Raw genomic sequence first — 25,725 nt, forward strand, 5'->3', positions numbered from 1 at the left:
GGCATTATAGATAAGCTCACCAGCTAAATATAAACCTCTATGTCACTAGATGGGTTGCAAACTGGCTCAAGGACAGAACCCACATGGTTAGAATTGCTGGAGCCATGTCAGACTCCAAACCAGTTACAAGTGGCGTCCCAGAAGGCTCAGTCCTGGGACCTCTCTTGTTCGGTATATATTTCTCGGAGGTACAGGCCAACACGGAAGGACTGTGGCTGACCAAGTTCGCAGATGACTGCAAACTAGACGCGCTATAATCGACCCTCCAGCCGACACAAGCATCCTACAAAAGGGCCTCATAGAAACAGACAACTGGTGCCAGAGTCATGGCCTCAAGCTAAATGCCAAAAAGTGTATAGTCAATCCCCTTGGCAAAACAAAGTGCCCACAAATTACCACATAGGTGGTAATCCATTAAGTATGGAAGAAGTAATTAGGAACCTGGGGACCCAAGTTGATAGCAATCTCTCATTTGAAAACCACGTGGCCAAAGTGGTTAGAAAAACATTTTATATAGCCCACCTAATCATGAAGGGATTCACATCTAGATCAGGGGAGGTCATCATGCCTCTTTACTCATTCCTCATCAGTCCCATAATTGAGTACAATGCCCGTAACTTACCAGACACCTGCAGCAACTGGAAAGACCCCAAAAGTACCTCACCAAGAGGATCAAAGGGCTCAAACAGATGCCATATGCTGCCGGTTAAAGAAACTCCAGCTCTACTCAGTGGCATACCACCTGCTCAGAGGCGATCTGTGCCTGACGTATAAAGCCATGTCCAACCCGGAATTAATGGACATGCTGCACCTCAGAAAATCCAAATCCCATCGAGCTACACACTGAGAGACTTGAACCTCAGCACTGAAATAAATAGGACATGCTGGAGGGACAGATTCATAACCCAGAGGCTCCCTTCACTCTGGAATAAAATCCCAGTCCAGATTAGGCAGAGTCCCTCATTGACTCTCTTCAAAAGGAATCTTGATGAGTGGATGGGAGATCATAGGTTTACGGGTATCACTTCTGTGTCACTGTTAGACAGAGGCACAGTATACTAACCTCGAAAAAGGGCATAGCAAAATTCATTTAAAATGGGTGTGAAAGCCAAACACACTCTGGCTAGGCTTATAAATGCCTTAGGGCAGATAGCCTAGCATGAACCTATGAACCTATGTGTATAAGTTAATCAGAAAACTGGAAGCTGGAGTTCTCATGTAAGTTACGGGTCACAAACTCTGAGAATGAATGTGGGTGGGAAACGGCATGTCTTCCTTTGACCACATCTACCTGAAAACAGCACCACTAAGCAGATCAGTTTCCATGTTCCTGTAACTGGAATTTTTGAGACGTGCTGTGAGGTTATCATTACTTGCCTAAAATCATTTTGCATGTCACAATATATGCCAAACATGCTAAGGTAATTTCTGACCTGTGTAAAAACAAATATTGAGGATCTTTGCATGTGGGTAAGTATATATTAGGGTAATAGTCCTACATTTTGTTTGATCACTTTACTTTGAAAAATAAATAATAGTTACTCATTTTCATAACATGAAAAAGAAAATGATGGAATGTGAAATGTTGACCAGCATGGATGAAGGGCTTAGCAATGCAGTGCCTATATGTCTTCATGAAACACTTAGGCATGCTGTGTTTAGGGAGCCATGCCAGCTAGTTCAGAATGGAGATTTTAGAGACTTTTCTTGAGTAGTAGGATAGTGTTCTGTTGTTTGGATATGGGCAGAAGTTTAGATAATTAGGGAGGAAAGGGCATTCAAATTGCTTATGGACAGCTTTAGCTGTAGAAAATGAAACACTGTTACTATCTATTCAGAATACATTGTTGATATTGCAGAAAGGAAGCAAAATTATTTCCAGTTTATTCTAGACTAGAGACTGTGAGAAGGGGTGCACATGCTCTGAAATGAGCAACTTTTAGCATTGTCTTTTTAAATGTTGATATACAGTAGTATATGAACGATATATAGAAGTATACACTTTGCGATCTCTGGTACAATTGTTTTTTATTATTTTTTATTGGTCCTCTGAAGTGTTGATGTCAGTCTCATTTTGGATTACATCTCCTTGATCAGCCATTCAAAATCTCCTCAAACTATGTCATGATTGTGTTGAGAATACAAATATCTGAAGAATTAAAATTATGTTTAGGAACTGCTGGAATGTGCAGTACATATAATTTTCTGATGCAGCATTTTCACAGTTCACACATGAAAACTCAAAATTGAAGAGAGGTTCAAAGTTAGGTGTGAATCAGTCCTAAGGCTTTAGTGTTCTTATTCTGAATGACAGAGTAAAATTTCAGATTTAGAAGACATGATCCCAGAAGTGTGTTCCCCTGATGTGGAGACAGATCCATGTAGTTGCAGTAAAGATTGGCTATTTAAGGTGTATTTCTGGGCTTTAAAGAGCAAGGCAAGATCAGATGCACATTTGTAACTGAACTAGAACTAGAAATGTGGTTTGTGTATTACCTGATAATCATGTAATAGTTGAAAAAATCGTGATTGCTATATCAGTTCTGACTGAACATTGTGAATGACCCAACTAAGAGGACAGATCAGCCACTTTGTTTATTTTGACACCTTAGTGCCAGTTATGAAAATGACAGAACAGCAGCCAAATGTAGTAAACTCTAAAACACTTAGTAGAAAACATTGTAAAAAATAGCAAACAACTGATTTACTAAAATAGTTAATTATTAAGCACTACACAGCCTATCATGCCAGTTTCTTGTCTGCCAAGGGGTTGCAGAATCAAGCATATTCATTAATTTTACATTAAAATGCAATCAGCTTGTCCCAATAGCATTTTGTCTATTTAATGTATAGTTCTTAACGTTAATGTAGTCCTCTTAAATCATTTCATCACATTAAATAAACTTCAGTGAGTGTCCTCATTCATGGCTGTAAGATCTAAAGTTCCATATTTAGTTGTGAAGTAAATCTCTTGTTATAATGAGATGAAACCATATGCGATGCCCCCACTCTGAGCCTGAATTCTGACTGCTGACATTGGAGAGGGAGGTGCACTTGAAATATAAATGGATACACTCAGTATTTCCAGATGTAGACCTCTCTGCATCAAGCGCATTTTCTCTTAAGATCACACAGGGGAACACATTATGTCCAGGGTCTGGATCTCTCTGTCTACCTCCAGGTCCCCAATAACACTGCCCAGTGGTACAACTGTAGGGTTAGATTTTCAGCTGAATGTCAAAGCCAAGTCCTCTAGCACCCTCTCTGTGAAACCAGTGTTTTGTGTCCCTGCCCCAAGTAGCTGACACAGACACACACAGACACACACACACACACACGCACACACACACACACACACACACACACACACACACCTGGGAAAGGCTGGCACAGATTACCCGCTCTACCAACTTTGCCCGGACTATAAGGCAGTTACACTGCCACCAGTCAGTTACTGTAAGGCTCTTTAAAGGGTACGCAGTTATACTGAGTAAACTTAACATTAATACAAATAGTAATATTGACGAAACAGCCAGGCTTTCAGGAGTGGCCAGAGTTATTACCAAATAAATATGTGCAATTACTCTCAACGCTTAAATATTTTCTAAAAGGATCAGCCACAATGAGAAGTTTAAATATATTTAATAGTAAATAATAAAATAACATGACAATATTAAATATCAATTTACAGTAAACACCAGAGTTTCAGTCACAGGGAATATTAAAAATAACACTGATGAAAAATTTCATACAGTTATAGAAAAACAGTATTTAGCTAGTCTCACTATCTGTTCCTGATTGACTAAAAGAAGTACTGTTCCTGCTTACTGAGTAGAGCAAGGCAAGATGGTGACTGGTCCCTCTATTATTAAAACATTACTTCTGTACAGAATGACATCGCATACATCTGGTCATCTGACTCTTCTTCATGCACTATCCTCCATTAGACGCTGCCAGGGTTTAGCACCTATGTGCTACAATACACACAGGTAGAGCTTTGCTCAGATGTAGTGCAGCTGCTGAAAGTCATAAAACCATTTCACTCTTCCTACAGGAGCTACCAACTATTCTCTAGCACAGACATTACGTCTGTGGCTTCATTCAAAACTGTGGGATAACATCTTTATGTCTTAACCCATAAAGTAATTTAATTTCAAGAATATTTTGCAAAGTCAGGTGGATTAAGATTAACCTGTTCACTTCCAGTATATGCTGTTACAATGTATACATGTTAACAGTTACAACAATGCATGTGCAATTCTTTTCCTTCCAGCAGGACACACTGTTGATACATTTTAACAGAAACCTCACAAATGGATTTTCAGCACAAGCATCTGTACAAGTCAGTTTGATATACAAATGACTGTAATTATTTACAAAATTCCAGCTAGCTGTGCTGGCATATGCTACAAATCCACTGCCCTATTTCTCCTGGCATGGCTGGCAGTACCTCCTCTCATCACACCGTACATCTTCAACCCTTTGTAAATCAGCTGCATGGGGTATTGTGCACTTTGAGCAATCAATTGTGCCTTGACAAACTAAATTGAAATGCTGAGCTTCACATTGACATGAAAAGCTGCATGCACATCTCTTGAATGTTCTGGAAAATTAACTTAGTTTTCACTTCAGCTATAAAAATGATTCACTGGTATTGCTGAATTTTCAACATTGCAGAAACTGCTGAGAATAATGACCATGGCTAATTGTATTTGAACACTAATATATTCATAAAGATATAAAGCTGTAGCTCAAAGGTGTGGGGGTTCTCCTGGCCTTCTGAGGCTGTTTCTGGTTACTCTAAAATGATGGTTGCTTTCTGGTACAAAGCTTTTCTTCCTGGGTCTGTACTGTAATAGAGCCTGTCGACTCAGTGGAATTTAGCCCAGTTGACAAAAATAATAAATAGAATAGTATCTGAAGTACTTTACTTCATTTGGTCTTCAACCTTTGGGCTTTGGATCCGGCATGGATCAGACATGGCCACGTAGCTAGCATCATTGATCTGAGCTCTCAGCTCCTCCCCTACCCATAATGCTCCCTGTCTGCTTCCTCGCTTCAAATCTCATTTGCCGCTGATACAGCCTGCAATGTGGTCCAAGCTCTTGGCAGCATGGTGTGTGTGTCTTTTGATTAAAAATCACGTAAATGAGTTACAGTTTTGCCTTTTCCTAATCTTCTTTGCTATCCTCCCCCTTACGATTAGCATCGGTAAAAAAAAAAAAAGTTCCCTTTTTCTACCTTTCTTTTCTCAAGTGTTTTTGTGCATGTGTGTGTATCTTGGACCTTATCTAGGGGACAATGTCTGAAGCCCCTAAATTTGTCCTCAAGCGTTATTCTGAATGTCGCCATAAGCTCTCCTCTGCTGATGGCCACACTCGCTGTGTTGTGTGCTTGGGTGCTTCTCATCTTGATACCTCCTGTCCTATCTGCATTGGGTTTAAACCCAGAGCACTTCAGGACAGGAAGAACAAACTCATAGTTAAGGGCCTTTTGCCCATGTGGGGTATGGCTGTTCCCACCCCCTCAACTGAATCTTCACCTACAGCAATATCTTCCCCTTCCCAGGCCTCAGGGACTCAAACTCTTGCCAAGAGGTTTGGGGAAGGGGAGAAGACAAAAAAAGGATAGGCCCTGTAAATGGTCTCCCGACAGCTCTGTCCTGGCTGGTCCACCCTCCAAAATTGTGACTTCCAGGCCCTGTTCTCCCCAGCTCCGCTCCCCTAGATTTTCTCCTGAGCCAGAGGTGGTCAGAATGCGGTCTCCTGTTTCCCCTCTCTGCCACTCTAGACCTGTTTCTGTGGCCTCTTCTTCCCACTCTACCCGGTCCTTTAATGAAGCGGAGATGGACAAAATGATGGGGAAATTCATCCACACTCAGATTCAATGGCAGTCTTGCCTGCACCCTCTCCCTCCGGAGGGGGTGCCTCACAAACCTTTTTCTCTCCAATTTCTCCTTCTCTGATCTGACCTGTTGTGGTATCAGACCCCTTGGATCCGAGGACCCTCGGGGTCGATTGGTCAGCACCGATGGTATCTAGTGCCTTCATGCTGGCCATTGCTTTTGAGTTTGTCAGATCCAACTGCATCGGATCTGAGCTGTCGGGGCCATAGCCTTGATGTTGGATCCGATGGGGGTGCTGTTGGCTCAGAGTGGGTTGGACCACAGTACTTCCCTCGGTATCTCAGCTCCAACTCCCCTGTCAGACCAGAGGAGAATGGCTCTGTTGAGGTCTACTTTGGAGGTCTGTTCTCCATCTGCCTTCGACGCGGTGGAGAGGGTTCTCTCGGCACCGTCTAGACCCTTGACCATTCCATCCTCAGACTCCGCCCTGACCCCCTCTGGATTTGTTATAATTCCAACCTTTTTGTCCTCTCAGGGATAGCCCGTGCCTATAATGCTTCAAGCAGCTCCAGTCAGGAAGCACCTGGATGTTTGCGAGTCCTCCCCAGAGAGCCATTCTGAGGAGGTCCCTCACAAGCGGACATGTAAGAGGAGACACCTGGACTCCCCTTTGGAGTCCGTGACCTCAGACACTAATTTGGAGGAAGGGGAAGGTTCCCCCCGATTCCCCCCCAAGGAGGTCTCCTTTGGAGATATTATGGAATCCTGCACCAGAAGGGGGGATGGTCTACCTAAAAACCAACCTAGGACGAAACAGTGTTTCCTGAGGCAGTCAGCATGGGCCCATCTACTTCCTGGGTGTCCCCTCCTGCGGATCCCTTGGTGGATCTAATAACATCTCGGGCGTGGAAGGAGCCAGATATGGTGGAGCCTATCCTGAAGCATCCTGACAAGATCCTGAGTCCCCCAGCAGACGGGATGCACTGGTTCAAAGGATCCCCAGTAGATGCTATGTTCGTGGCAGCTGCCGCAAAGAAAGGGTAGCTCAGGAGAACTATACGTTCCACCCTCCTGACTGTGAGTCATGGACTTTGGATCATTTTGGGAAGCGGGTGTATGCTTTAGTGACCTTTGCCATTAGGGAGCTGAACTATATGGCACATCTGACTCAATTAAAGTTTGACCTAGTCAAGGAGGTCACTGAATCGACCCCAGAGACCATGTCAGCGGAGGACAAAAAGACGTTCTTCACTCAAATGGCCACTCTAAATGCCATTTCTAATACGTCCATGTGCCTTCTTTCCCATGCCATGGAGGGAGCTGCTAGGGCTGCCGGTTCAGTAATCACCATCAGGCGCCATTCCTGGCTCTGGCTGTGTCAGTTCTCTGACCTCTTTAAGACGTCTTTTACCAACACCCCTTTTGATGGTTCTTCCCTTTTTGGGAAGTCAGTGAGTGGGACACTTGTCCAGAGTTAGAAGGATGAGGAGACTGTCTGCCATCAAGATCCACTTCTCCTCCCCTCAAAGTTCCTTTTCCAGGAATCAGTGAGGGACAAAGAAGATGTAGTTCCAAAAGTCTCTGGTATTTTTCTGGGATACTCAGGACAATTTGTCTCCCAGAAGCAGAAGGGGTTACAATAGGCATTGGCCCGAGGCAGAGGGGGTCTGAGAAATACTGGATCCCAAGAACCTTTCTCGGACAGGCCTGGGTAGCAGCCCTGAAGGGTTCCCTGACTGCTCCTCTCTGGAGGCAGTCGGGGGTCACTTTTTACTGCACCCAGTGGCACAGGAGTTCATTACAAACAATCACTGGGTGCTGCAGATCATATCCAGAGGTTATTCAGTTCCCCTCAACCAACCACCTCTTCTTCCCAGACACCTCCAAGATGTTCCACCTGCTCAACTGGAGGCAGCAGCCTTAGAAGTAGAACAGCTGTTAAGCAAACGAGTCATCCAAAGGGTCCCCCCAAACCAGTCTGGATTGAAGTTTTATTCCAGGTTCTTTTTAGTGCCATAGAAGATGGGGGACCTAAGACCCATCTTGGATCTTTCCACCCTAAACCTGATAGAAACCAAGACAAAATTTTGGATGGTCACCCTTCTCTCTGTCGTGCCCTATTTGCAGATGAATGACTGGATGTGCTCAATTGACCTCCAAGACGCGTACTACCATATCAACATGGACAGATGCTCCCGGAGGTTTCTCAGCTTCCGGCTAGGAGCCAATCACTTTCAATTCAGAGCCCTTCCCTTTGGTTTCACCACCGCCCCCGGGTGTTCACCAAAGTGATGGCAGTAGTTCCGGCTCACCTGAGGCTTCAGGGTATGCAAGTCTTTCCATACCTGGATAATTGGCTCTTTGCTGCCCCGACCAAGCATCTCCTATACCAAGCCAGGGACTCTTTTCTACTCTTAGCAAAAATCTAGGCATTACCATCAATCTCCCCAAATCAGCACTGACTCTGCTTCAGAGCTTGGACTTCATCGGAGCTCAGTTAGATGCAATTCAAATGCAGATCTTTCTTACCCCTGGGCTTCTGGATACTGGCCAAAGCTCTTGCCACCCCTGTAGTGCCTTTTTTAGGCAGTGTTCCAAAGACCAAATTACCACCGTAGCAGCTACAAATAAATGCAATCTGAGGGTCATGCTGCTCAACGCTAGAAGTCTAAATCTCAAAATACATGCGCTCAAAGTACTCCTTAAAATGGAGAACATCAACATTTGTGCTGTAACGGAGACCTGGTTCAAGGCAGCAGAAAGCACCCCTTCATTACCAGGCTGTAACTCATTCCACACCTTTTGGCCCCAGAACTTGGACCAAAGCTCAAAAGGAGGTGGTGTTTCCATATTCATAAATGATGCACACACCTCCAGACTGGTAGCCCAACATAACGCATCTGAAATACTTCAGGTGCAGCTAACATTGGGTAAGACAGCGATTCAGATTGTAGCCTTTTATAGGTCCCCAACCATGTCCCAAGACTCACACTCCATGTTCCTAAGCACCCTGGAGAATATTAGGGTCCAACCTAACACTCTCATACTGGGCAACTTCAACTACCCCTCCATTAACTGGGAAAACTACTCATGTACCAATACACTTGGCCAACATTTCTTGGAATTCATTAATTCCAATACCCTGGACCAGCTAGTTCTTACCCCCACTAGAGGTAGCAACATCCTTGACCTGGTCATTACTAACATGGGTGACCATTGCTCTACACCAATAGTCAACTCCTTCCTGGTTAGATCCGACCACAAACTTATCACCTTGGAAATCCACATGCCTCCTACCCCCCCTCCCCACAAAGGTAACCACCATGACAAACTTCTCCAAAGCTAACTTTGGGCTCCTAAAAACAGAGGTGGCTAACTTCACGGCACCCATGCAAATGGAGAATAGTTGCATGACTGCTGAATCATACACCAATGCACTGTACGAACACATACACAAATGCATGGATCTCACCATACCCAATAGAACCAAGACGCTCTCCTCCAAAAAAAGGAAGCCAGTCTGGTGGTCCCCTGACATAAACAAACTCTACAACAGGAGGAAACTGATGCGGAATAAGGTGAAGTCCGAAGACTGGAAAAACTTCCTTATCAGCCTCAACAAAAAGTTGAGATCCCTCATCAAATCCTCTAAAGCTAGCTATGAAAACAGAATTGCAGCAGATAGTAAAGACAACCATAAGGCCTTCTATAGTTATGTAAAAAATCCCCATGGCAATACCCACATTTGCTCTGAGCTACTGCACAATGGTACCTCCTATACCGAGCCAACAGATATTGCCAATATACTGGCCGACAGATTGTGCCAACTTTACCCCCCCTCCGAAGAACCAATCACAGTACCAGTAGATTGCCAGGCACCCAGTATTACTACTGCACAAGTTAAAACAGCACTGTCCAAGGCCAAGAATACAGCTTCTATGGGACCTGACAATATCCCTGGCTGTGTTCTTCATGAACTACAGAGTGAATTGGCACCTCACCTGTATGCCCTGTTCAGTCACAGCCTCACCTCAGACTTTGTCCCTACCGAATGGCGCACTGCGACAGTCATCCCTCTCCACAAAGGAGGAGCGACTGCAGACCCTGGGAACTATTGCCCCATTAGCCTGATGAGTCTGATATACAAAGCTATGGAACACATCATCATGGACCTAATAAACAAGGATATAGGGAATCTCCAAACTCTGGATCCTACACAGTTTGGTTTTGTGAAGGGTAGATCATGTCTGCTCAACTTAGAAGACTTCTTTGAGTCAGTCACCAGAGATGTAGATGAAGGCAAGGTGGTTCATACAGCCTACCTTGATCTGGCCAAGGTCTTTGATACCATTCCCCACTCAGGAATCCTAGAAAAACTCACTAAGGTAGGCATCAACCCCTATATCACTAGGTGGGTTGCAAACTGGCTCACAGATAGAACCCACAGTGTGAAAGTAGCTGACTCCGTCAGATTGCAAGCCAGTCACGAGTGGAGTCCCACAGAGTTTGGTCCTGGGTCCTCTCCTGTTTATCTACTTTGAAGCCCAGGCCAACATGAAGGGACTTTGGCTGACAAAGTTCACAGATTGCAAGTTGAGAGCTATTATTAACTCCCCAAGTGATGCTGACATCCTACAGAAAGGCCTCACTGAGACCAGCGGCTGGTGTCAGAACCATGGCCTTAAGCTCAATCCCAAAAAATGTGTCATCATCTCTCTTGGGGAAAACCCTGTTCCTTTGAATTACCACATTGATGGTAGTCCACTGAACATAGAAAGCATTATAAGAGATCTAGGAACACAGGTTGACAGGAAACTCTCTCTAGACCATCACATTGCCACTGCGTCAGAAAGTCCTATGTGGCACATCTCATTACTAAGGGTTTTGCATCCAGGAAGAAAGAGGTCATTGTCTCCCTCTACTCTTCCCTCATTAGGCCAGTCATTGAGTACAATGCTCCATTTGGCATATACCTCACTAGACACCTGCAACAACTGGAGAGGCCACAAAAGTACCTCACAAAGAGGATCCTAGGCCTTAAACACTTGTCCTATATGGACAGTCTCAAAAAACTCCAACTATTCTCTGTCTCATATTGCCTACTTGGAGGCAATGTCTGCTTGACTTACAAAGCAATGTTCGACCCAGCTCTGTTAGAAATGCTACAACTAAAGAAATCCCAGTCTTCTGCACCACATGCTCCAGAGACCTCAACCTCATTACCACAATCAACAGAACATGCTGGAGAGACAGGTTCATAACCCAGACACTGCCCATGCTATGGAATAGACTTCCCATACATGTCAAGCAGAACACCTCACTGGCCCTTTTCAAGAGAAATCTTGATAAGTGGATGTGAAATAGAAAATTCATCCTGGGGATCACTCAAGTGAATCTACTCTACAGAGGCACTGGGAACTAAGGTAGGGTGGCATGATGCCAGGGTAATACTATGGGCTAGGCTTGTAAAGGCTTCAGGGCCATTAGCCTAGTATACACCTATGAACATGCACAACAGTAAGGATTACATGTAATTTATAGTAGTGGGTAAGCATCATGTTTGGCAGAATGGAGGATATCAGAATGCCTGAAGGAAGCCCAGATGGATATAGTGAGAACATGCAAAACCCTCATAGTTTGTTCACTTTTCTGTAATACCATCCCCGATTCAGTCCACCCTTTTTCTAGGATTAAGTTTCTGTTCGTCCCCTATTTTGTATGTGACTCTGAAACTCGTACCCCTGCAGTACATTTGTATCAAACTTTTTCAGTTACTGTTTCCTTTTTTTTTTTTTTTTTAAGTCAAATGAATAATTTTTTTCTCTCCACATCTGGCTCCCATTATGTATCAAACAGATCTTGAGTGGGACTATTTTGCCCATCTGTGACTGCAACATGCATTTCTTGCCATACTGTTAAATTGTTAACTCTGTGAGAAGTCTAAGTGATCAGAAGTTATCTCACATCACAGTATCTGTTTATTTATACATACTAGTATTTCTTTTTTCATGCTGCCTGAGACTGACTGTCCCACCTCTATTTCTTCTAAGTGTATTCATTAGCAGTCAATCATAAACATGTCGGCAAGAGAAGCAAAAGAAAACACAGTAACTTTTCCACCTGTCTTCAGCTTAAGCTGGGTTTAGTATCTTTGAGACAGTAACTGGAATAGTACACAAAACCAGATGGGTAACCTGGCTAGTTTTAGTTATAAAACCCTTGGTGAGCACTCTGCAACAGCAACTGAAACTGGCAGTGTGAGCAGCTAGCAGTGTAAGCCTTACAAGAGGAGTGACGGTGCAGCTATTAATACTGGACTAGTTACTAGTGCAAATGTGACGAAAAATGTTGTCTGATCTGCTAACTAGACTTATAGCTACTTTGAAAACAAGACTTCCAGTAGGAAAATGCCTAGCACTTTGCTGTAGTGTCTGAGTGACACACAATGACTCTTATCATAGCCTGATTGGGTGGGGGGAGGGGGGTGTGCTGAGGGAGCAGGGCCTTATTGGGCCAAATAGGTCCAATTGACCTAAGACTGACCCTGTAACAAGTAACCACAATGTTCATCTGTCTTGTAAGATTACTTTTTTGTTACATGAATGTTTGACTTCCCCACTCTGCCTCATCTGCATTTGTTTGGGACTTTTCTTTTGATCTACATCCCTTTAGAGCAAAAAAAAATGTTTTTTTAATTTCCCCCTAGACTTTATTTCTGTCTTACATTTAACTGGGTATACTTCATGCGACTAACCAGCATTTACTTGTAAGCTTACACTGGGGTAAACTGTTCATGTTCCTTCAATTTTTTTTTATGCTGCTTTTATAAAAAAATGTTTCTTCCATTTTTAGCGGTAGCTGCTAAGTTGCAGAATAAAACTAGAAAGCATGATGGAGGTGTCATCCATATATATACTGATGTACAACAGATGTCATTTTGAAGTAATGCCAGTCAAATGTCCAGAGAAAAAGTGGCCAAGCCAGTTCTAGTACATGAAGATGCCAGTTTCTTTTGTCACATGCTGTATGATGGTAATCTTGAAGATTTGTTGTTATGTTGAGTACACATTCATGGCTATTTGTATTTTACTTTAGCTAGATTTTTTTTGCTTCTGTTGTTGTTGTTGAAGAGAGATTGCTGTTAAGACATCTTTTTTCCTGTGGCATTATTACATATATTAGTCCTTAACGAAAATAATCACAGCTTTGGTCGGCCAGGAGTTGAATGCTACTGTCAGCATGAAAGTGGGGCAGCAGTGATCCAGCTCCAGTTCCTGATTAATGAGGTAAGCAAAATGTTATGTGTTCTGTCCTGCATCTGATTCTGCCATTATATCGTATCCCATTTTTATGTGGCTATACTGCTTGCTTTGATGGTTAAAGACCACACTTTGAATGATGCTCTTTTTTGTCATATTATTAAAGTCAGTATACTTGCAACACATACCTCTCAACATCATAAAGCAAGTAATCTGGATAAAGCCATCAAAAGTGCGACAAAGGGCTGGAAATATGGACAATTTTTAAATATTACTTAGAAAGTTGATAGAATAACAGGATCTGATGTTATAAATCTTTATTCATTCCTTACTGTTAGGACTTTGGTTCCATCCTCAGAACTGACACGACCATTACCAAGCTCACGCCAGCCAAAAACTCTCAGCTAAGACCTACCCACGATGCTCCTCTCATAGGCTCTGGAGATCTCGTTTGCCACGTTATTCGTCAGATGTGCCAAGCTTTCTCTGCAGCTATGAGTAGCTTTTTGTAGTTTTTCTAGCTATTAGTGTTTTATTAGCCTGTTTGTTCTAGTCTAAGGTAATTTCTCATCTTTATCTCTCTCTTATTTCTGACTAAAACCCTACCCACTTCCTTGGTAGTTCTTTTGTACCATCGTTGTTACTACTCTGTCTTCCCTTCCTAGTAGGCCCTTCTCTTACCTTTCTGGTATTTTTTAGAACCATTGTTGGTAAAATTACACACACTGTTTTTACTGTCCCTTTATCTGTCTTGTTTGGTAGTTTAGTTTATTGTGTGGTAGTTTTAGCGTGTTATAATGTTGGATAAGGCCAAGCTTGGGTTCATGCAGTGTGATAAGTGTGGCCGTAAAATGCTCAACTCTGATGGTCACGCCCGGTGTGTTTATTGTTCGGGCGTTGACCACATTAACGTTTCCTGTGACATTTGTTCTAGCTTCAGCAACCATACTCTAGCTGAACGCAAGAACAAACTTATTCTTAAAGGTATGCTGAAAACACCCTTCTCGAAGGCTCTTTCTCGGATGGAGGTCTCACCACCTTCTAAGCATAAGGACGTGAAAAAACAAAAAGAGAAATTAAATCACTTGGTTCTGATATCTCTGTCATCCTCGGAACCGAGTCGACACATGGCTTCTTCTGGGCCATTGGCGCAGACAGCTTCGGCACCAGGGTCCATGTCTTCTCCCTCGGTGCTGCCTTTAATTTTGACTCAAACACCAACCACTGTACCACCTTTGGCACCATCGCCCTCAGTGCTGACCTTGTTTTTGCCATAGGCTTCGACTACTGTACCTGCATCGGCACCATCCCTGGCCATCGTGCCGATGTCTTATACGGCTCCACTGATGCTGACACCATCAGTTCAGAAGGTCGAGCCCCTTCACAGAACCAGATATTCTCCCTCTTATGACCCCTTTTGTGGACAGCAATTTAGTCCATTTCTTGAGAGGCCAGAATCTCCATCGGCAGCTTCCTTCAGATCCACCAGGAGTCTTTCAGAACAAGATGTAGTGAGGGTTGTGGACCAGCTTTTGGCAGCTAGAGCATTACCCACCCTGGCTAGGTCTTCCCTCCCTCTTGGAGCAGAAACTCTCATGGTATATTCACTTGTATATCTTCCTCCGGCCTCCTTCCAGGTCATGGAGACTTCGGTACCGATGGCCATCCCAGTGCATTCTGTCTCGGCAGTGACAGTGGAGGCGTCCCTGTTGGCACCATTTACTCCTGGTGCAATGGCTCCTTTGGAGCTGGTTCACTCTTGGAGCAGTGCTTGGGCTGTCGGCACCGTGGCACCTAGTTCGGCGCCTATTTTTATGGTGGCACCATCTACGGCCACAGCTCTCCCGGCAGCCTACCGGTCCTCTCGGAGCTCCTCACCTGGAGGTGGGATCCTCAGGGCAGGGTGTGGCCCCGGTTCCAAGGTTGTCCTTCTTGGTTCTGGGCTCCCATCCCTCCTTGGGTGGGCCTGCTTTCCAGGTGATGGAGAGGGTCCTTGCTTCAACAGGCTCACAGTTGGCACCATTGACATCGACACCAGAACCCCTCCTCTAGCATGCAGCTGTGCCAACCCCCTACTTTGGGATCCAGAGCACGGGAGCTGCAAGACCCTTTCTCCGGAGTCCTCCTCAGAAGATCCCACTGGGGAGCCACCCCGGAAGAAACTTTGTAAGAGGAACCATCTTGATTCCCCTGAGGAATCCATCACTGAAGACACCGATTGCAATGAGGGAGAAGAGTCCCCATGGTCTCTCCCAGAAGACATCTCATTTGGAGACATTCTTGAGATCCTCAAGCAGAGGGGAGACTGGAAGCCCTCCAACCCTTGTTCGGAGGAATCATTGATCTTGCAGGCCTTCCGTGCTTGGCCATCTACTTTCTGGGTGACCCTGCCTGTGGATGAGCTTAGTAAACTTATTATGCAGCATGCCTGGGAGGCTCCAGACAACATAGAACCTATCCCTCGGAGGTCAGATAAAATTTTATCCACTCCTGAAGACCAACCCAGTTGGTCCAAGCAACTGGTAGTTGATTCCATGGTCATGGTGGTGGCCACCAAGAGGGAACTGGCAGAAGATAGTTCCACTGTTCATCCCCCGAACAGGGAGTATCAGGCTATGGACAGACTGGGAATGCGAGCCTACACTTCAGCGACCTTTGCCATTCGGTCGCTGATTTATTTGGCACACTTTACTTGCCTCCAAAGAGACCTAATCTCAGAAATGTCTGCCTCTTTGGTGAGAGTACTGCCTGAGGAGATGCGTGATACTTTTGCCTCTCAGCTAGCTACCATGGAATCCATCTTGAACTCCTTGATGCGCTTGATCTCTTACACTACCAAGGGGGCATCTTGAGCAGCCGCATCAGGCATCATCATGCGACGCCATGCTTGGATGCGTTTGTGTGACTTCGCAGACCCCTTTAAATCTTCCTTCGTCAATGTGCCTGTTGACGAATCTTCCCTTTTTGGTCCCAAAGTTAGAGACACACTATCAAGTAGTGAGAAGGATGGAAAGGCCTTGTCTGCTGTGGGCATACATTTTTCCACCCCCCAGAGATCCTTCTCCTTGAATCAAAGGAGAGGAAAATTGTGGTTCAAGAAGTCACAAGGATCTTTTCGTGACACTCGTGGTGAACAATCCCCCTGGGGCAGAGGGGGCAACTCATTCAGAAGATGCCCCTTTCGGGGCAGAGGGGGTCCGTGCAACCAGCGTGCTAGTGATTCCTTCTCCGGCTGACCCTTCCAGCGCTCCTGAACAGCGGCCCGAGTGCTTTCCTCTGGAAGCAGTCAGAGGGTCGATTTTCCATGCACTTACAGGCCTGGCAACTCATAACAATGGATGCAGGGAGTAATATCCAGAGGCGGTCATATCGCATTCGATCTTACTCCCAGACCCATAAAATGAATCCCTGATGTCCCACCCAGTCAGAGGGCTGCTACAGCCATAGAAATCAAAAAGCTGCTAAGAAAAAGAGTCATCCAGCTAGTCCCACCAGACCAGAGAGGATCTGGGTTTTACTTGAGGTTCTTTTAAGTGCCAAAAAAGATAGGGGACTGGAGACCAATCCTGGATCTCAGCTTACTAAACAAATTCATAAAACCTCAAAAATTCCAGATAGGCATGGTACAGTCCATTCTCCCCTTTCTGGGGAAGGACAACTGGATGTGCTCTATAGACCTACAGGACGCGTAGTACCACATAAAGATGGACAAATGCTCCCAGAGATTTCTCCGCTTCCGTCTGGGAGCCAATCACTATCAGTTCAGGGTACTGCCCTTTGGTCTCTCGACAGCCCTCAGAGTGGTCACCAAATGTATGGCAGTCATCTCCGGCTACAAGGATTCCAGGTGTTTCCATATTTAGACGATTGGCTCCTTACCGCCATGACCAGGAATCTTCTCATTCTCAGTCTCTGTTACACTTGAGGCCTTGCTCTTCACCTAGGTATCACGGTCAACATGGACAAATCTCAAATATCTCCAACAAGAGCCCTGGAATTCATTGGAGCGATCTTCGACACAACGTCCTGTCAGGCTTCCCTTCCACCTCGCAGGCTTTCAAAAATGAGAAGCCAGATTCAAGTCCTCCTTCCACAGACATTTGTACCAGCATGCCTTGTACTACAGATAATGGGATCTATGGCAGCAACCATTACCTTAGTACCACTGGCGAGGTTGCACATGAGACTAGTACAGTGGCTCCTTTCATCGCAATGGTCGATCTTAACCCACCCACTTGACCACATGATATGCCTTACAAATCTTTTCTAGAAAGAAATGCTTTGGTGGATGAAGCCAGAATCAAGTCTTTGGTGTCGACCGGCTTTCCCCAGCCCACGGCCATGGTGACCATGGACACTTCCCTGTTGGGGTGGGGGGCATTTCCAGGGAAAGACAGTCCAAGGCACCTGGTCCCCCATGGAATTGAGGGCAGTTCTCTTAGTGTTGCAAGGGTTCCACACATCCCTTCCTTCTGGGACCATTGCAATTCAGTCAGACAATGTGCCAGTCGTCTGGTACATCAACAAACAAGGCGGAATCAGGTCTTACCCCCTGTGTCGGGAGACCATGAGAATTTGGCGCTGGGCGATGGCTTCCAACCACTTTCTCATAGCAACGCACATTCTCGGGAGTTCCAATCTTATTGCAGGCAATCTGAGCAGAAACATTTTGATGCCTCACGAGTGGTCCCTCTGTCCTATAATAGCAGATCAGATCTTCTGCCGTTGGGGCAGGCCTTGCTGTGACCTGTTTGCTTTTCCCCTAAACAACAAATGCAGAAGCTATTTTGCCCTGATCCCCCCTCAGGGGTAGTCACCAAGGGATGATCTGATGCACGACTGGCCCCTGGGTCTGCTGTATGCCTTTCCCCCGTTTCCCCTCATCCCAAAATTCCTCCAGAAAGCTCAATGGTTGAGAAGCAGAGTGATCCTCATTGCTCCTTACTGACCCCGTCAAGTCTGGTTTCCTTTTCTGTGGCCTCATCTGATTCACAGCCTGTGAATCCTGGATCAATCCCATGGTCTGCTGTCTCATCCTCAGGGATTGAGTCACCCCAAATCTCCACAGCCTCAAGCTCACAGCTTGGTTTCTCCACTTCCAATGATTGCCAGGCTACCTGATATTTCTTCCCCTGTTCGTGAGATTCTTATAGCTTCACACAAACCTTCCACCAGGAAAATGTATTCTAGTAATTGGATTAGGTTCTCTAGATGGGCCAAAGAATATAACATAGACCCCTTTTCCATGCCTATTCAGAAGATCCTACAATACCTGTCTACTCTATTACACACAGGAGCTTCAGCATCGACAATTACAGTGCATTTAGCAGCTATTGCGAATTTTCACAATGGAATTGACAATTCTTCTGTTATGTCACACCGACTGTGCAAAACCTTCATGAAAGGGGTATTACATATTAAACCTCCGGTTAAGCCTTCTGTAGAGCCATGGAACTTGTCTTTGGTGTTCCAGTCATTAACAAGTACTCCCTACGAGCCCTCTAACGCCTGTGATATGAAATTTTTGTCTTGTAAGACTAATTCTAGTAGCCCTTGCCTCAGCGAGAAGAGTATCTGAGTTGCAGGCCTAGAGTTTCAAGAGACCTTACCTGATTTTTCATAGGGAAAGAGTGTCCCTACGTACTGACCCTTCCTTTTTGCCCAAGATCATTTCTGTTTTTTCCATTAATTAATCTATTGACTTACCTTTTTCTTTCCTCACCATTCAAATAGTGGGGAATACCTTCTGCATACTCTCGATGTTCATAGGCAACTTCGTTTCTACTTGGACAAAACTAAATCTTTCAGAAGAATTGATCAATTGTTTGTGGCCTCTGCAGGACTCATATTGGCTAAGCCTGTTTCCAAAATGACTTTATTTTCTTGGCTCGGACACGCCATTACTTTTATCTACCATCAGAACAAAGTGCCCTTATGTTCCAGAATAAAGGCTCACTCTACTAGATCGATGGCTACTTCAGTGGCTTTTCATTCCAGAGCCTCTATGGATGATATCTGCGCAGCAGCCACTTGGGCAAGACCTCATTCTGTTATCACTCATTACAAATTGGATTTGGCCTCCAGAGGACGAGCATCCTTTGGTTCTATGGTGCTCTGGAATGTCCTTCCTTAGTGCTATCCAGGACTCAAGTAGCTGGGGACTCGGTCCTAACAGTAAAGAATGAATAAAGATTTACAGCAGCAGATAAAGAAGTTATGTCTTACCATAACATTCCATCTGTGTTGTAGATCTTTATTCATTCATTACTTCCTACCCTCCTTCCCCCTGCCTGGACTTCTGGTGGACTTTAGGATTTCCTTATGAGTTAAGGTATTTGCTCAGACAAAGCCTCCTAATATCACTTTTATTACTTCTATACTATAATGGTGGGCAAACTCGATCTGAAGAGACTGAGAGGGGCATTGTGGGTAGGTCTTAGCTGAGAGTTTTTGGCTGGCATGAGCTTGGTAACAGCCGTGTCGGTTCCAAGCACGGAACCGAAGTCCTAACAGTAATGAATGAATAAAGATCTACAACACAGATGGAACGTTATGGTAAGACATAACTTCTTTTTTTGCATTAGCATGAATTTTCTGAAGGGTATGAAGTCTGAAACTCAAATGGCTGTCATTTTCTAACTTCAGTCTTTAATGATTTGCCATTAATTTGATAGAAAAGTACAATTTTATGAAAAACTGACAAAAAATATGAGGCACAAATCTCTACAGTTGAGAGGTATGTTGCAACACTGACATTTTAAATAATTATTTTTGGCTTGCTTTAATAATTTGCATTTTGTGTAAATTATTATCTTCTTAAGTGCATGTCTGTAGCTATTTGTGGGTGTGTGTAAAGGTCTTGACTGATTTAATTTCTGTTTTTTTCCTGTGACTGTTCTGTTCTATTTTATGAACAGATAAATACATTAATGCCCCACTGGGAGCATTGTACTGCCCATTAATGAACTGACAAATACAGCTTATTTGACTCTGATGATGATTGGAAATAAGATTGTTATTATGTTGCAAGGTTGCTATTAAGGCCAGCTACTACCAAATGCAAAATAAAGCTTGATATGAATGAATTTTATTTAGAAATGTTACATTTTAAGTAGTTTTATCAACTTCTGTCACCCTAATTTATTTAATAGTGATTGTTTTCAGCATTAAGATTAAGACAGATATAGAAAGATGAATGTTGTTGTTGTTGTTGGTCTTTTGGCTTTTTCCCGGTAAGGGATCGCCACAGCGGAACTCCAGTCCGCTAATGATTGGCAGTAGATTTTTAAGAAATGCTGAGGTGCCAGCTCGATGCCCAGCCTTCAATGAAGGCATGTCTTTCGAACGCTACCCAACTGCGGGGAGGACATGCAGACAGACTCCATACAGAAGGCACTCCCAAGCCAAGCCGAGAACTGAATGGGCGAACCTCTTGCTGTGAGGTACCAATGCTACCGCCGTACCACCGCGGCCACATAGAAAGATGAATACTGTATGGTAAAAAGCTAGTACTGCTGTGATTTTTTTTTTTTTTTTTTTTTTTGTATCACTTGTTAGAAGTTCTTTGCTTTAAGTAATGAGTTTAAAGCAACATTTGGTAGGGTCAGTACCCTTTCCACACTCTTTCCAAGAAAGTGTTTTTAATAATTTATCTTTATTTGCTAACCATGTAGACAAACTGATTCATAGACCCTTGTCATTTATATCCTGGTTTCAAAGGCAGACAAAAACATGCAGTACACTAAGATAATGCAGTGTGAAACCCTGAATGTGTCTGTGTAAAATGGTATTATCACTGTTAAAAAAAATTCAAATACTTTACAATAATAAAGAATAGTGAAAAAGGCTAGTGAAGAATAAGATGATTGGGCTCCATCGTAAGGGACAATGGATCGATCAGTGATGCAGAGAAAATGTAATCAGTGTGCCATCGAAGCTGAACAAATGCCACTGAAAGTAATAAATATGGTGGGAGGTTAATGAGTTGTACAGTGGAAAGTATCTCTCCTACTAATACTAGTACTGAAGAAATGGAAAGCAAGGAAGAATGCTATAGTAACTTAGCATTTGTTTAGGTTGGTGTGGTGTGAACAGTGAGAACCTGATTGGTTGGAATGGTAGCACAGTCAATAGGACACATGTAGTGGGTTTTCTGTAGGTATGTAGTAGAACTAAAGAGAGAAAGCTGACGTAAAAATGGGGGAAACCAAAGCATGTGTGGGTACAAAAAAAAGAAACAATAAATAAAAGCAAGGAAAAGGAATAATTTTGAGGAAACTGAAGGTAAATAAGGTTTCAAGAATTAAAAACGTCCTCAACAAGAAGTCACAAGGATTAAGAGAATCTGTTGGGACAAGCACTTTTGGAAGGAAAAACAAGTTATGGACAGGTCTGTTAAAAAGTATAATTGTAGCAATTTAGATGTAAGAGCCATATCACGTAGCTTATTAATTTGTTATAATAGTGTTAATCATTGAAATTCCTACACCTAGCTATTATAGAGTATTACATACTGATAGACAAAGTCATAAAATGCCAGGATTTGCAAGCAGAAACAAGAAGCAATATGGAAGAAAGCTACCTAGACAGTTCTAACACAAGGAGCAGTAGGACCAATAGAAAATAAGTTATAGTCCTACTCAGATATGTTTCCAATACATGTAACGATGGATGAACTGCAGAAAGAAGTAATTCTGGGCACATTGTGGGTGCTGAGAAGAACACTATAGGCAAACATTGAAGACTGAAGCAGTGCTAGTCTCGGAAGCTTTACTTAAGAATGTGGTTTATTCCTGTCACAGTATTAGAAAACCAAAATGTTTGGAGAAATTAAAAAATAAATGCAAGTGTGTGTGTGTGTGTGTGTGTGTGTGTGTGTGTGTGTGTGTGTGTGTGTGTGTGTAGATCTAGATATATATGTCTATATATACACACACACACACACACACACAATACACATATTTCATACAAATATATGTGTGTGTGTGTGTGTGTGTGTGTGTGTGTGTGTATATATATATATATATATATATATATATATATATATATATATATAATGCACTTATATTGTGTGTATATATATATATATATATATATATATATATATATATATATATATTTTTTTTTTATACACACACACACACACACACACACAGAGATATATATCTATGTTTATGCATTTAAAATGTAGCATAGTGACAGATGAGCCCTTAAAATGTGTAGCATAGTGGTGTTGGCTGGTCCCTTTAAGGGTACTAAGATAGAAAATGGCAAGCATTTTAGTGTTAAGGGGCAGCTGCACACAGGGATATTTTTGAAGTCCACTACCCTGGTATAGAATAATATTCGTAATGTTTTGGCCTGAAGATCTTTTTCGGTGGACTCTAAAAGGACGCACATATACCAGAAGGAAAGTATTCTGGAGAGTATCCCTATGAGAAAGGGAACTGAAATATTCAGGAGAGAAGACCGCTAGATTTATCCCTATGTGTGTGGAAGGAGAAGATGGAACATCATTTTTTTTTTCTTTTTGGTGAAATTATAAAGAGAGTTTCTCTATTGCTTTGGGGAATTGGGGAGGATAATTCATTTAACCACAGACAGAACTGTTTTGATTGAATGAAATTTTCCTCTTTTATTGAACCTTATTGTAAATAAACATGAGTTTCAAATTTGAAGTCTGGCTGCAGTGAACATTGACAGTATCCAGTCGACTACATTCATTAGCACACTAGCAGCTCAAAAGTTTACCTATGCTCTAGGTACTTATCACACTTGCTGCATAATATCCTGCTTTAAAATTTGTATTTTTCTGAACCTAATCTTGATGTTTCAAAGTCCTATGCATTACTATCTGCCAGCCTAGTATTCCTTTTAGCAATGTGTTTTCAATTAGTTTGTCAGCGTGATTTAATTTGCCTGTGTCTATCATTTTGTATTTTAACATTATTGTGTAATTTAATATTTTTTCTTTATGTATTTTGATTTGTATCTTTTTATTTCTGTCTTGGGCTGAACCTGAAAATGGTTTGAGATCAGTGCTCCATCCTGGTTAGCAATTGCATAACTTTATAAATATAACAAAGAAAATGTTTTATTTTAAACAAAACATTATACTACATTTTCATGCTGTGTCTTTCCCAAAAGCTACTTGCTTTTCTTGAGTTATATTCCCCCACTAGAGTTAGTTTGCATGGTATCAGATTAGAGAAAAAAGTGCTATTTTAAGAAATTTCATTAATTTTGGTATAGCTGGCTTTGTGTGAAAAAGCAGCTATTGTGCATTCTGACTGTAAATTCTGAGTTCTCCTTGAAAAAGATGAAGAAACTGATTGAGGCTTTGGTAAATTCCAATGAATCTTTAGTGTCTTCCATTGCAGTACTTCACAAGAGATGTTCAGCCAGTGAGGAACATCTTGATCAGTCTTCAAGAAAGGACTGAGCAACACCTGGTCAATCATAAGGAGAAATAAATGTGCACCATCTAATACCTGATGAGCATGCAAGACAGAACTGTTCAACATCAGCTCAGCCTCAAGCCAAAGATATCCATCTTAATAATCCAGTCATCCATTGCTCTGGGAGCTCGTAAGCCAAATGTGACCCAAAGATTCTTGAACAAAGGACGATGTGGAGACTTTCATTCTTGCTTTTAAAAACTGTGGAGGTAGGGAGAATTCTGTTGTCCCAACTAACTAGAGAGACACTGAAAACGTGCATGGATCTGGAAGATTGTGATGTACACAAGTATCAGAAACTGAAACAAAAGAGATTTTAGCAAGAACTGGGTCTTCACCTGAAGTGCAGTCCTGTAAGTTTTGTAAGTAGGCATTTTGTGTGGACAGACGAGTAAGATCACAAACAGCAGATTTACTGAAACTGGATATAACCTCACATAAGTAATGTAAGTAAAATTTTGGAAATGCAGGCTGTAGATAAAGTTAAGGTGCACTAATATCTTCAGGAAGTGGACTTTCCAGAGTGACTCTGAGTCATCTGAACAACTTGTTGTTTTGGTAGAACATTTTATGTACTTGTACATCGCTGTTGCAGTATTCTTCATGAAAGTGATCTCCTGCCAAGGATAGCGATATCTGAGCAGTATAATAAAACCTTTAGATATTGTGTGTGCTGTACATCACATGCATACTCACTGTTCAGGATATAGGGCATAAAGGTGACGCACATACTCAGCTTCCCAGAACTTTTTTGCTGCCAGTCTAAACGCCATCATCACTCATCAGTCTGAACACTGTTTGCTGTACTGAATAACCAGTTGTCAGATATTTGCCCCATTGGAGTCCTTTTTTTCTTTTGGTCTTGTTCTCTTTTGGTTACCTGGAACTCATGACATCCAAAAGGTAAAATGTCAGTGTGAGAGGCAGAGTCACCATAGGGGTAATCATGAAAAGTGTTTTTTTGTCTGTTTGTTTGTTTGGGTGCTTCCTACGACCATACATCCTGTAGTATCGGTAAGGTGTTTATGCTTAAGACTCTTAGAAGCTGGTTATCTTCGTTGGCCACCTGCCTAGACAACCAGAGGCTTAAACTGTTAACCCAGGGTAGCATGGCAGAATCAATCAACTCTGAGGTACTATCAGGTAAGAAGAATGCCAAGAAATCTTGCCTGGATTATTTGGTTGTCCAGCCTCCACTGGACATTTCTCTAGAAGCATATGATAGCTCAGTAGGCTGTCCAGTGTCTACATTGGATTCTTCTGCCATGGCCCTGTCAGAGGTCAGCATGGATCCTTTCTTTCACATGTCCTTTGTGGCTTTTCAGGCATCTGTTCTGAACATCGAGGGGGAACCATGGTTGATGATCCCGGAGGGCCCTACAGGGATTCTGCAGATTATGGTCAGGGAAGAGGTTGTGGGTACTTGTATTAAATCCTGTCAGGGTTCAGAACCTCAAGTGTTTGTTAGTGCTGACGTCCCTACCAAGAAGAAGCAGAAGACTAAGTATTCTTCTGTATGCCTTAAGGATCCTCAAAGGGAATGGCATGAGTTTACTAAGGACCTTTTTAATGCCTTAAAGGCCCTGAGGCATCCTAAAGGAGTTTCTGTGCCTACTCACCCTTGGACTTCAACTCCTTCCAAATGGCCTAGGACTCCCAATTCCTCAGATGAAGATTCAGAGTCTGATAAAGGGTCTCGTCGTTCTCTTCCCAGATGCCTTCATCTTTGGCTGATGGTTCTGATGAAGAGGAGTCCATTAGTCTTGAGTCTCCCTTTGAGGAATTGTCTTTTGGGGGGCATAATAATTAGAATAATGGAATATTTTAAATGGGATTCTTCTCTGGTGTCTGATATCCAGAAAAGGTATTATATGGTTTGCTTCAGGTGGACACTCCTAAACCTTCTACAGTGCCTCCTGTGTTGGCTGTTTTGTTAGACACCTTTATAGCTGCTTCTAAGTCTCAGGCTTCTCAACCTCCTACTCCAAAGAAACCTGACAGTTTCTATAAGGTTTCAGAGAATTGTCAATTTTTAAGTGTCTTTCTGCTGATCCTGCTGTGGTGTCAGTCTTCTTTGACAAACCTTCCAAGTTTCTGCCCTCAGATAAGGTTTGTAAGGCAATGGCGATGATTGATAACAAGGTTTATACTGTTTTTACTTTGG

The 25,725-nt window shown here is 43.0% G+C and overlaps 1 protein-coding gene across 2 annotated transcripts in view; it reads left to right on the forward strand.

Moving 5' to 3' along the window:
* Positions 1–25,725, forward strand: part of STXBP5 (syntaxin binding protein 5) — a 3,006,986-nt gene that overhangs the window by 571,950 nt on the left and 2,409,311 nt on the right. For both annotated transcript variants that reach the window (XM_044068842.1, XM_044068850.1), the window contains exon 3: positions 13,050–13,131. In XM_044068842.1, coding sequence (XP_043924777.1) covers positions 13,050–13,131 — 82 coding nt within the window. The remainder of the gene's footprint in view (positions 1–13,049; positions 13,132–25,725) is intronic.

The sequence above is a fragment of the Protopterus annectens genome, chromosome 1.part0 (genome assembly GCF_019279795.1).
Source record: "Protopterus annectens isolate FY-2018-M chromosome 1.part0, PAN1.0, whole genome shotgun sequence".
Classification (NCBI taxonomy): Eukaryota; Metazoa; Chordata; order Ceratodontiformes; family Protopteridae; genus Protopterus; species Protopterus annectens.